The sequence below is a fragment of the Ornithodoros turicata genome, chromosome 5, assembly GCF_037126465.1.
Source record: "Ornithodoros turicata isolate Travis chromosome 5, ASM3712646v1, whole genome shotgun sequence".
NCBI classification, from domain to species: domain Eukaryota; kingdom Metazoa; phylum Arthropoda; class Arachnida; order Ixodida; family Argasidae; genus Ornithodoros; species Ornithodoros turicata.
Genome location: NC_088205.1, coordinates 5993480 through 6006199, shown reverse-complemented (window position 1 = coordinate 6006199; position 12720 = coordinate 5993480). Strand labels below are relative to the sequence as shown.

At 44.9% G+C, this 12720-nt stretch overlaps 1 protein-coding gene across 1 annotated transcript; it reads left to right on the top strand.

Annotated features, from left to right (window-relative positions):
• Positions 1–15: 15 nt before the first annotated feature.
• Positions 16–6767, top strand: LOC135393823 (large ribosomal subunit protein eL30). The gene is made up of 5 exons (XM_064624107.1): positions 16–57; positions 179–226; positions 432–577; positions 1484–1614; positions 6681–6767. Exons 2-5 carry the CDS (start codon positions 206–208, stop codon positions 6719–6721), a joined length of 339 nt encoding a protein of 112 aa, XP_064480177.1. The 5' UTR covers positions 16–57; positions 179–205; the 3' UTR covers positions 6722–6767.
• The last annotated feature ends 5953 nt before the right edge of the window (positions 6768–12720 follow it).

Below are 12720 nucleotides of genomic sequence, written 5' to 3'. Positions count from 1 at the left end.
TTGCCTGGTTTTGAGAGTAACTGAGCGGGTCTTTTTTGCCTGCATTAGCAACGTGGTGTAAGTGCTTCGTCTGTTGAGTGTCTTGTAATCGTAAAGTTTCGAAAAGTAACCAGTACACATGTGAAAATTTATATTAGTTTCCACGTGTTGTGCCTATATTGTGTATTTTGACTTCCAGAAACGGCAGGAGACGTGTAAATACACAATGGTTGCCCAGAAGAAACAGGTACGGCTATGCCTAATGAACATGCCTCGTAGATACATGTGACAGCTTTTTGTCATACAAACTGAATTTAAATGTCTTTGATCGGCATTTTACACACAACACAAGGTGATAGCTCGAAAAATGACCCGAACACGCTCAAAACTGCTTGTCTCTGTTACAACGTCAACATGAACATCTATGTTAAGTCATCTCGTTCCATTTACAGAAAAAGGCTCGCGAGAGCATCAATTCTCGGCTGGCCCTCGTCATGAAGTCTGGGAAATACGTCTTAGGCCACAAGCAGACCATCAAGACGCTCAGACAGGGCAAGGCGAAGCTGGTCATCATTGCAAACAACACGCCGCCCCTGAGGTGAGAATCATCACGTCTTGTTTCCTTGCATCTTCCCCCAGACTCGTTCCCCATAAATATTGCAGGGTGCATCAAAGTGAACGCAGTGTAACATAGGGTCGTCAAGCGTTTACTTTGACACGGAGTTGTAGTACAGTGAGACAAACCGCATATACAAATTTCAGGCATCAATATTGCTGCACTGAAGCACTGCACACCAACTTTCAAGCATTCTTTGATTGCATCATGCATCCGAAATGATGGTATCCCTTTCCTGGACTGGGGTGGTAATGAGTTTGAAGCAAGAATCTGATGTGCCATGCATTCAGTCACTTCAGAGAATACACAGAGGCTTCAGTTGTGTTATTAAAGCCTTTGCCTCATTGAGATGGGATCCATAACATGTCCCGTGTAAGCAATTTCTTGCTTTCTTCAAATGCCATTTCTGCTTGCGCAGACCATTTTCATTTTTTTAATCTTCCAACACCTTTGTCAGAATCTGTGGTGTTGCTCAGTGTATTTCTGAAATACGTGTAAGCGCGTGATGTTCACCGACGGCATTTGTGTTTCTCATAGTGAGTCTTTGAGGGAGGTTAGTTTATGATATGAAACAAATAGATTAGCTCGTGTCGGCACTTTAAAAACCATTAAATCTATGTTTTTTGGCACGTAGCTTATGCCGGCATACGTAGCATAATACGTGAAGTTTTTATTGGTTTGAACCATCATGCTGCACATTTTTTTGTTCATTTGTGCACGTTATGGCGTACATCCCTCGGTTCCATGTCTATTTTTCAACAACAATATGGAATGTGGTGTTTTTCTTTGACCCAGTCTGTACTTCCCGTGCACCAATTTGGAAACTTTCGGATGAATCTTGTATGTGTAAAGTATGAGATTGACCTCCATTCATGCTTTTCTCTGCAGGAAAAGTGAGATTGAGTACTACGCTATGTTGGCCAAGACTGGTGTGCATCACTACACAGGCAACAACATTGAACTGGGCACAGCCTGCGGAAAGTACTACAGGGTGTGCTGTCTGAGCATCACCGATCCTGGTATGTGATTTCCTTTGCTTGCTTTGGAAATGCCATCATTTACTATATAATTGAAGCAACGTGTGAACTGGAAAGCTCATTAACCTGTGCTCCACCATGGTTGGTTTCTTTTGGTTGGTTGGTTTTGCTTTCCCAGTCTATGTCAATAAAACTGGTGTCTCAGTTCCAAATTAACGGTTAGTGAACTACCGTATTTACTCAAATCTAGGCCGGTCCCGATTCTAGGCTGACCCCCGGAAATCCGACAGTGGAAAATAAAAAAAAATTCCTCAAATGCAAGCCTATCTGCACAAAGTTATGAATAGAGCCTGAAGTTTTAGGGTTTTACCCGAATTTGCAGCCCCGAATTGAAGGTTGCCTCTTTAGGGTGAAACCCGATTTTTACCCGGCAAATTGCCCTCACTGGGATGTCTGCAGGAACGTACTACTTTACTTGTTTGGCAGAAAAATTCAGTTACATAACCGTTTATACCAAACCACTACAGTTAGTGTGAGCAACCCGAATTTAGCATACTGGAAGTTTTTTTTCACCCGAATTTGCACGAATTTAGTGCACACGTTTATTTACCCGATTTTTACCCCCCGAATTTAGAAAAAAATATTTCCCGAAATCTTCTGGCTCTAGTTATGAACAAACGCAAACAAACACATTTATATTATCGATACTCGGCATGTCACTCATCGTCATCGTCATCATCACTAGACTCCTGGTTGCTCTCCTCCTCCCGCAGCGCACAGTCTTGGGATCCATCCAATACGTTGAAAATTGTGTTGCCGGCCCTTTTGTGTTCCCGTGAAGGCCTGCCTGGTTGCAGCACGATCGAAAAATGTGTCGCGTCGTTTCTTCCAGCGGTGCACGTTGTTTTCATCGACACCAAATTCTCTTCAAAAGCGATAAAACGCCCGTGCCGGGGAACAGGTCAAAAGACAACACAACACACAGGCACAGACTGACAAACAAGGATTTATTATTGTCAGACCTGCCTTATATCCTGAACCGACAACGCCCTCTTCCGCAAGGTTCCCAATCACACCCTCAGCATGTCTAGCGGCTTTATCTTTATCAAAACCGCGAGACCTATCTCGCGTCCCTCCTGTTTGAATCTTGCAAAAACTTCTCGACTGGAGCAGTTATCAGCACTGAAGGCGCACTCACGCACTTGGACCCTGCATTTTTTATACTTGAAGCATCACGATATAAAAAAACACCGGCCTTATTACTCTTATATAAAAAAAATTATAAAAAAAGACAAATTCTCGCTGCGCCTGGAGATTCGATGTTTGCTGGGGCAGCGTGAATGACTTTGCGTTTGAACGCCGCAGCGTAGTTTCATCGCTTGACTGGCGCCATACCTAGGGTTGCCACCAGGCCGGTATTATACCGGCACGGCCGGATATTTGCGCGCTTTGCCGGTAAGAAGGTGATACCGGCAGCCTTTTGGCGGTATTTGTTGCTCAAGACCTTTCATAAAGGCTTTTACGAGGTTTTCTCTTCAACATTCCACTACAGCTTGAATAAATCTGGAGCACAGACCTAACTCCGCAGTCACCAGTCGTTTTCTTCGTTATTCATTATTATGATTATTCGTTGTTATTATTATTACCATTATTATTCATTATGTCTTGTGTTCGAAGGGGACAAGAGCAGTGGTTGTGCAAAGCTGTTGGTGGTTGTGTCAAGCCAGCTAGAACGTTCCTCACCCACTTTCCCTTTCCCGCGAGCCTTTCCTCCTTTCCCTCTATTCCACCTCCTCTCCCTCAGCCGGTATTTTTCACTGCGAAAGGTGGCAGCCCTAGCCATACCGCCGCGAACACATTGCACGTTGGAAGCGCAATAATGGATGGCGGCATGCGCTGCACGTGGAGATGGTGGACAACAACGGAGTTGCGCTGACCACGCCCTCAAATCTAAGCCGGACCCGTAGTTTCGTACGCAGAAATTTTGAAAAAAAAAAGTATCGTCCTAGAATCGAATAAATACGGTAAACACAATTTCACATTTCCAACTTACCCTCATCCATCATATTTCTTCACATTGCCTCGGTCCTGTCAACAAGCACATTCAGGAGCTCCATGGGAAAAGGACTGCAGAGTGTGTTGTCGGTTGCAACATCACACTGATGTACGCAGTATTCGTATGGTTCTTCATTTTTGGGTTAAACCCGAGTTTTCACGATAGTTCCCCCCCCCCCGAACAAATTTTCGGGAATTCCGCTAAAACCCGACACAGCGGACTCCCACTAAACGAAACTCGGTTAAACGCAAATTACGGATAAACAGAACAATAGGGTCACCTTTGGTTGCTTTCCTATATATGCAACAATAAAAATCTTCGGATAATCGAAACAACCCGTTTTATGTACTCCGGGTAAACAAAGTGGGGGGATACCGAGATGCCGCCGAACCTGGAAGATTCCCTTTCACGTCTGGCAACCCGGGCGGAAGTCATAGCCAGTGCAATCCAATGCATCAGTGACTCGTACAATGTTAGGCTTAGCTCGCGTCCACATGTCTTTTCATGAAGTCTGTCAAGAAACAGCCACATGAAGGGGTTTCGCTTGCGTCAATGTTGCGGATAATTTGGGGACATGATCGTGAGAGCAAATCAAAAATAGAAACCGCGAAATTTGTTATGCCAAAGTCGACGCTGTCGTCATACCAGGTCGTGCATTGAAGAGTGATGTCGATGATGCCACATGGTACTGACAGGTAATGTCGGAAACTTGGGCGCGGGAAGAGCATGCGCAGTTTGCCCGGCAGAACAGAAAGATAAATCTAATTGTAGACGATTGAGATGTGCATGAAATTTGTTCCAAGCCTCAGGCATGCAGGCATATTTTGTAAACAAACCAAAAAAATGCGAAGAGAACAGCTGTTAATTCTTTTTTTCCTCGCTACCTACAGTAGTGGAAGTTGATTATCTCGAAATACAGTTTCATTTCATGAAACCCGAGTGCTTTGCTTAAATGAAACTTCCGACAAATGGAACAATATTTCCATTCCCTTGGAGTTGCGTTTAAGAGGAGTTCACTGTATCCACCCGAAATCGTTGCGGTCCTTCAACTTGTCGTCTCGGGAAAAGTGAATCATAATATCAGCAAAGAGAGCTATTTGTGACAACCTATTTGTCCTCCTTTTATGATCCCCTCCTTGCAGGAGTCAAAGACGAGCTTTTGTGGAGCTCGGGCAAGTGTTTGAATACTGGGGTCATCCACTGGCCCAGTTTCGAGCAGATATATATAGGGTGTTACCCTATAAAAGTCCACCCGCGCCGGCATGCCGTGCTCGCCAATTACTCAATGCAGGTGGTACGATGTGTTGCCTATGTATAAAACTCATAAGGACATTCCATCATGGTAAATATCGAAGTGATTGAGCACCGTAACACAAAGTTATAGCGCAAAACGTGAGGTTCCCGTAGTCAAAACAGCCAAGATGGCGCCTCTCAGTTAGCAGACGACATCCCTTTTGGGTGTCGGGGTGTCGTCTGCTGAGTATGCGTCGGCATTTTTCGTTCCTCACGTTGCTTACTTCTGAGCGAAATACGACAGTTACACGAAAGCGAAATGAAAACTGCAATTCCATCCGGCTGGCAGGATATGTGACACGTTGTCATGTGGGGAGCAGCATGTCAAGTGCTCTTCTCAACGCCGCCATCTTGTTTGTTTTGACTATGGGAATTGCACGTTTCGAGTTATAACTTCGTGCTGCGGCACTCAATCACTTTGAAATTTACCAAGATTAAATGTCCTTATGAGCTTTATATAAAGATCGCACAATGTGTGCCACCTACATTGAGTAATTGGCGAATACGGCAGGGCGGCACGGGCAGACTTTTATAGGGTAACACCCTGTAGATTGTTTCTCGTCCAGTGTCACAGGAGTGGCTTGTTCCATACGCCTTTCGTTGCACGTGAAAACCCCCCGGTGACATATGAAACGGAGATCACAGCACCCAATTTCTTCCCGGATTCTCGCGTGTAAATAGCACCCGATTTTCCCTTCCCGAACTTGTAAAATCATAAGACCCGAAAATGAAGAACCCTAAGTATTCATGGTAGAGGGCAAAGACAACACCAGTGATGGCCAGTAGTTAACTGCATGTAGTTAAACTACCTGATTGTAGTTAAAAAGTAGTTATCAACTACTTGCAGAAATGTAGTGGCAACTACTAGTCAGACTACTGTTTTTCGAGTAGTTAACTACGGTAGTTAGGTTACTGCAGGCGCCAACTACTTCCGATTTTGCCGCAAGCTTTTTCGGCACGATGGCTTGGATTCATATTTAGATGTCCAACAACACTACAAGGGGTTGCTGTTGATGGACAACGTGAAGTAGTTATAGATGTAGTTAAAATACATTTTAGTAGTTAAAGTAGTAGTTTTAACTACTCCCCTGAAAAGTAGTTGAACTACTAGTTAAGCTACTCCATTGCAAAGTAGTTATAGTTGAACTACTGTAGAAGTAGTTAGTGGCCATCACTGGACAACACACGCAAACACAGAAACGAACTGACACAACTTTGCAACTTCGGAAACAATAAGCCAGAGAGGTGTTAGTATGAACGTATCGCAGGGACATTTACATTATTGTCATCTAGAGTGCTGCAGTGAATAACATGAACAGTGTATACTGTATTTAATAATACTGTGTAGTCCGGTTAACCAGAAATATCTGAATTCTAGCCTCGAACCAACGCTCAGGTCCCCGCACAGTCGTGGGTATTTGTGCTCTGTATTTTTGTGTATAAATGCTCAGTAATTTGAATGTATCAACATGCACAATTAGTCAATTTTCAATTAGAGAGCACGCAGGTGCCACTGTTTATGTCACAGCTGTCAGTGTATCAAAAGCGTGTTTTAGGGGTGTTGTCAGGGGAGTGCTGTGAGCACCAACAACACACTTGTTACGTGCTTTTGAGTGGAGTAATGCTGAGAGAGATGATTCTCTGGTTGGTTCTGTAACGATCTGTAACGGTGTTTGAGCTCGCGATGATGTACCGACAGTTGGGAAACACTTACTTTTCAGTTTAGAATGTTCCTTCATCATTTCTGTTTTCTTTCCAGGTGACTCTGACATCATCAGGAGCATGCCATCTGAACAGTAATGAGGGGGTGTGACTGATTAAAGTAATTAAAAAAAATTGTTTTTCATTCTTTTGCCGTTTTTCTGTCTTGGGGGGTGGGGGGGGCTCTGCTGCACTTTCATTTCGCACGAGACTCCACGGTACGCCTCCAAAGCCACACCGTATAAGAGGGTCAATCATCCAAAACAGTGTGGAGCTGAAAGGAGGCGATCGTGATTCCTCCTCGCGGATCGCGGATCATCGTTAGCCAAGGTCGTGCTGAAAGTTATAATGCCAGTTCAGAAGCAGTCGGTCGCCTGCGCTTTCCGATAAAAGTTCCGCCCACCGTGGGCCCGCCGCTCTTCACGTGCCATCGTGGTTTCGGTTTCGCGCGGCCTCCGGTACCGGTGCTAGACTCTTTTATAAGCAGATATAGAATATAATAGTTGTATTACTGAGTAGACGTAAACCGGGCGATAGTATTCATCTATATGAGCTATTTCTGTTACTACCCTGCTGAAATAAGTTGTTAGAGTCGCAGACGACAGACTTGCTAGATCTAACGCAGACGACACGTGTTTCGCTTTCCGTGTGCCCACAGCTAGCGTCGTGACAGGTGAGTTTCACGAAGCTTCTTTTGTTCTGTTATTGTTGTTCAAATTTTCTTTTTCGTGAATTCCTCTATGATCATCGCTCAACTGATCGAACCGTCACAAAAAAACGTAAAGTTGGTCTTCTGTCTGGCGTTTTTTTTTGCAAAAAGAAGGCTATGTGATACGAGTTAGGGTTAACAACCGCAACCACCCCTTTATTTCGTTTGCGTGCTCCAGAACGTGAAACGCCACTACTAAGGGCCTGGATGCCCGACACTATATAACGAACAGAATTAAATCCCTGCACCATCCGCGGATATCCGCAGGAAACTTGCGGGTTCGGATGAAATATGGACGCGTGCTGTGATCCGCGGATCGGACGTGGATGGCGCTGGATCAGGAGCGGTTCAGCGGCGGATCGGATGCGGATAAACCGCTAGATTGCGCCGCCAATATTCTTCGCACTAGGCACGGAACACCGACTACAAGGTGAACGCAAGCCTCTCGCGCGACTGAGACAGGAAACCTCTGGCGTCTCGAGTCCAGGTGCGCGTTCGGCGCCGATCTTGCATTCCGCTCTTGCAATAAACCCTACCTACTCCGTTTGTCGCAAAATCTGTGCTTGGTGCTGTGTATTCTATCATGGCAGCTAAATCTGTGCTTGCTGTCTTGTATCCTTTGGAGAATTGGCTAGGTATATAGGAAATTGAACCATCTCTGCGTCCCGTGGGAGACGCGGATTTTGCGGGTCGGATGCGGATGTGTTGTGCGCGGATGCGGGTCGGATGCGGATGTCATAAAGCTCATCCGCACAGGGCTTTAAACAGAATCTCGAATACGATGAACATACCTGCGCCGTGACTGACAAGAGTTCATCGCGAACCTGAAGCCTATACAGAAAGTGAACAGCACCACCAGTAATGTCCCCAGAAATGGACCTCTGGGGGGTGGGGGGCAGGACCAAGCTTCCAAAGCGGGGAGGATATATGTTGCTGCATATTTGTGGCTCTATGCATTGGGAGAGGAGCCGTATTGGACAATCTCAGAAATTTCAGGGGGGCGTTGCAAAAAACCAAGGGAGTGCCACTGATCTTCCATCCCGAGGTATTGACGGGTGTGGTACCGGTGTACCAGTGAACATGGAATGGTAATTCGGCGTGAAATCGCACGCTCTTTATGCATCCACGGATATATTCAGAGGGTGCCGCTGGCTATAGTGTTTCTGTGCTATAGTGTTACACTGGCGTAGAAACCTCCAAAGGAAAGTTGGGGAAAATCGGATTCAGTAAGAAAACGCGCGAAAGAAGATTCAAGAGAGAAAGAGGTAAAAATGAAAATGTGCTTTGGCTTTTTCGGCGGCGAGAGCAACTGCATGAGTCAGGGCCGAACTCGTATGCCGTCTTGCGATGTCTCTTATGCCTCGCTCTTGTATGTCGTACTTCTCGTATCCGTTTACTTTCAAGGATTTCGCGCTCGGTGAAAAAAGTATCGTCGAAAACCGACGCTTAATCCGAACGTACAAAAAAAAAATTTTTTTTTTTGTTACCTCCCCGAGTTTCGTGCGAAACGAGAACCTGAGAAACTTGAGTGCAAATTTGCGCTGAAATCTACGAGGGCTGTCTGCTGCCATATAGTTTCCATTCTCTCTATTCGGCGATGGATATTTCAACGCCAGTGCGCGTTTCAGGATTTCAAAAAAAAAAAAAAGGAAAGGAAGGAATTTCAACGAGGATTGTCTCTCATTCTGCTGTCTCGCATTTGACGAAAAACCCGTAATTAAATAGTTAATTAATGAACTTTAGGTAATTAGTCACCATGTTGTTGCATATTCTCTTCGAGAGGATGTCCGCCTGGTCGTATAACTGAGCTGCGCAACGACATCAGTGCTGCTCTCATAGCTTTTTTTATAAAAAATCTGTAAAGAATTAAAAAAAAGAAAACGTCCTGTATATAGCGATGAAGTTGAAAACCCAGGATAAACCGATGGGAATACGCTTGCTGAATGTCCGCGTGCACTTAAGGAAGAGAAATCGCGAACTATCTGCCAGATGGGTATCTTCGAGAAATTTCACCAGTGCTTGCAGCACAATCACCTGGCGTTGACCAACAACCCAGGACTAAGTGATATTGAAAGATGGGGGCACGTAGACGAGTCAGTCATTTCCACTGCGGGGTTGTCAATGTACCTGGAATACACGAGGGGTACAGGGTGTGTGCTATAAAAGGTCAGTCACATTTTCGCTCGTGACGCGATGACTACTTCATGGACAGGCTTCCGCTGCCACACAGTGAACAATTTATGCCAGAGAAACCTACGAGCAATATTCTTCCATGTGTGCACTGCAGCAGAAGCCTGGCCGTCAAGTAGCTATCGCGTCAAGAGCGAAAATGTGACTGACCATTTATAGCACACAACCTGTATATGCTCAACGTCTTCTACGACGTGACACTCACCGCGGTTAGGTGGACCAGTTTTATACCCCTGTCACACGGGCAGTTTTCAATGATTATTGAAACCAATGGTCATTGAACATGCGCGTAGCGCCACTAAGCGTGTAACGTATAAACTTCCCACAGAGCATTGAATCCATTGCTCTCTGACAGGTTGGTACGTTACACGCTTGGGGGCGCTACGTGCATTTTCAATTGCCATTGGTTTCAATGATCATTGAAGACTGCCCGTGTGACAGGGGTATTACTTTCCGACTTTACATAAGAGTCGTACTCCTCTCAATCGGATTTCATTTCGGTTAAGGGAAGGCGGTCCCCTTCGGTTCTTCGATTTTCGCGGGAAGGTATTTATTTCATAAAGTATTTTTGTATTACCCCTTCTTGGGTGAACGTAGAAGTGACACAATACTTCAATATCAGTTGATATTCAGCTTTTGGCACGTAACTACTGCTGTGGTATTTTTATTTGCCGTTAGAGATGGGAACGGGAGAAACCATGTCTGAAACAAAGATGCCTTAAACTGCGAGGGTTGTTGCCTCACAGGAGACACGCTGTGTGTGCAAACTCCCAACAGCGAAACGCCGCGGCTAGAAGCTTGCAAGTTCGTAATGGGGGAGTAGATGTGGTGCGCAAATTTGGGCTTCCTACCCAAAAGTATCCAGAAGGTGAATAATAGGAGGCTTCTAGAAGGTCGACTTACACAAAGAACTGCTCAGCGCAACAGTGTTGTGCCATGACAATCAACATTGTATCAAAGTGTTTCTGATGGAGCGTACGACGAGGTGTTACCCTTGATCTTTACGTGTGGTATCTGCTCTTATTTATTGTTTAAAACAACCCTCTGAAGTCTGGTACCCTCTGCCTTTGCAGACAGGCTAACAGAAGGCTTCTCCATGCAGTCAGCACAGGAACTGTTCACCCTCTGCGCACACCGTTTCGTTCTATAGAGTAACATTCCTTTCAGCACCTTATTTTTTACCGTTCCTCATCACTTTTGCTTACTACAGCGAGATTGTACTGATTGCTGGCGCCTTGTTATGCTTATCTGTGCAATGTGCTTCTTGTGTGCATTTGTTGTTATAAGTAATAACCGGGTGCTCAACTGAGTTAATTTGCGGGGGCCTCTAGGATGTTGGTGATCATGCCTTACTTGTTTCATCCACTTCCGATTATCTGTTCACCTGTCACTAGATTGCTCTGGGTAACTGGTATTTTTCATGTGTGTTTGTTACTGTGCTTCGTATATGTCTTTGTTGCTTATCATGTGTGCTAACAGAGTGGTCAACTGAGTTAATTCGCAGGGGCTGTCCGATGTTGGTGAGTATACCGTACTTGGTCCGGTCACTCTCAATTATCGATCCACTTATAGTTAGATTGTCCTGGTTGCCTGACATTTTTCATGTGTATTTGTTAATGGATTTCGTGTGTGCTTCCGTTACTTATCACCTGTGCTAATCGAGTGCTGAACTGACAATTCGCAGTAGTTCTCAGATCTTGGTGACTATACGGTACTTGTTCCGGCCACTTTCGATTATCGATCCACTTATAGTTAGATTGCTCTGGCTGGCTGGCATTTCTCGTGTGTATTTGTTGCTGTGCTTCGTCTCTGGCTTCGTTGCTTATCACATGTGCTAACCGAGTGCTGAACTGAGTTAATTCCCAGCGACTCTCAGATGTTGGTGAGTATGCGGAGCTTGTTCTAGTCACGTTCAATTATTTGTTCACTTATCTGGCTGGTACTTTTTTTTTTGCGTATACTGGTTATTGTGCTTCGTGTGTGGCTTTGTTGCTTAATGTGTGTCCTAATGGGTGAGTTAATTCGCAGTGGCTCGTAGAAGTTGGTGAGTATGCGGTATTTGTTTCAGTCGCCTTCAATTGTCGATTTACTTATAGTTAAACTGCACTGGCTGGCTGGCATTTTCATGTGCATTTGTTACTGTGCTTCGTGTGTGCCTTTGTTGCTTGTCATGTGTGCCATTCGAGTGCTCAACTGAGTTAATTTGCAGTGACTCTCGGAAGTCGGTGGATACACGAAAATTGTTCCATTCATTTTCAATTTCTGTTCACCTTAGATTGCCGCGACTGGCTGGCATTTTTTCATGTGTATTTCTTATTTTGCTTCGTGTGTGCCTTTGTTGTTTGCCATTTAAGCTAATCGAGTGCTCAACTGGGTTATTTCGCAGTGACTTTCAGATGTTGGTGAGTATGAGGTGCATGTCGCAGTCACTTTCAGTTGGTGATTCACTTTTAGTTAGATTGCTCTGACTGGTTGGAACTTTTTCATGTGTATTGTTATTGTGTGCCTTTTTTGCTTATCATGTATGCTAATCGAGTGCTCAGCTGACCTATTTCTGGAATGCGGCATAGTGCTTGAAGCTTGCTTCACCTCTGCCACGGTCTGGCCCGGTATTGCAGTGAGGCAATTCCCAGTGGCTCTGAGATGTTGGTGAGTATGCGGTATTTGTTTCATTCACTTTCGATGATCTGGTGACATATAGTAGATTGCTCTGTCTCGCTGGCATTTTTCATGTGTATTTTTCACAGTGCTTCGTGTGTGCCTTTGCTGCTTCATGTGTTCTAATCGAGTGCTCAACTGAGTTTACTCCCAGTGGCTTTCAGATATTGCTGAGTATGCGGACCTGCTCTAGTCACTTTCAATTATCGATTCATTTATAGTTAGATTGCTCTGGCTGACTGGCACTTTTTCATGTGTATTTGTTATTGTGCTTCGTGCGTGCTTTTGTTGCTTGTGATGTATGCTAATCGTCATCGAGTGCTCAACTAAGCTTATTCGCAGTAACTCTCAGACGTTGGTGAGTATGCGGTAGTTGTTCCAGTCACTTTCAGTTATCGATTCACTTGGAGTCAGATTGCTCTGGCTGGCTTGCATTTTTCACGTGTATTTGTTACGCTTCGTGCGTCGCCTTGTTGCTTATCCTGTGTGCTAATCGAGTGCTCAACGGAGTTAATTTCCAGTGGCTCTCAGATGTCGGTGA

Excerpts from the sequence above, each read along its gene's own strand:
- LOC135393823 (XM_064624107.1), top strand. The coding sequence starts at position 206 with ATGGTTGCCCAGAAGAAACAG. Across the intron at positions 227-431 it reads TGGTTGCCCAGAAGAAACAG|AAAAAGGCTCGCGAGAGCAT; the intron begins GTACGGCTATGC and ends TTCCATTTACAG. Across the intron at positions 578-1,483 it reads AACAACACGCCGCCCCTGAG|GAAAAGTGAGATTGAGTACT; the intron begins GTGAGAATCATC and ends TTTTCTCTGCAG.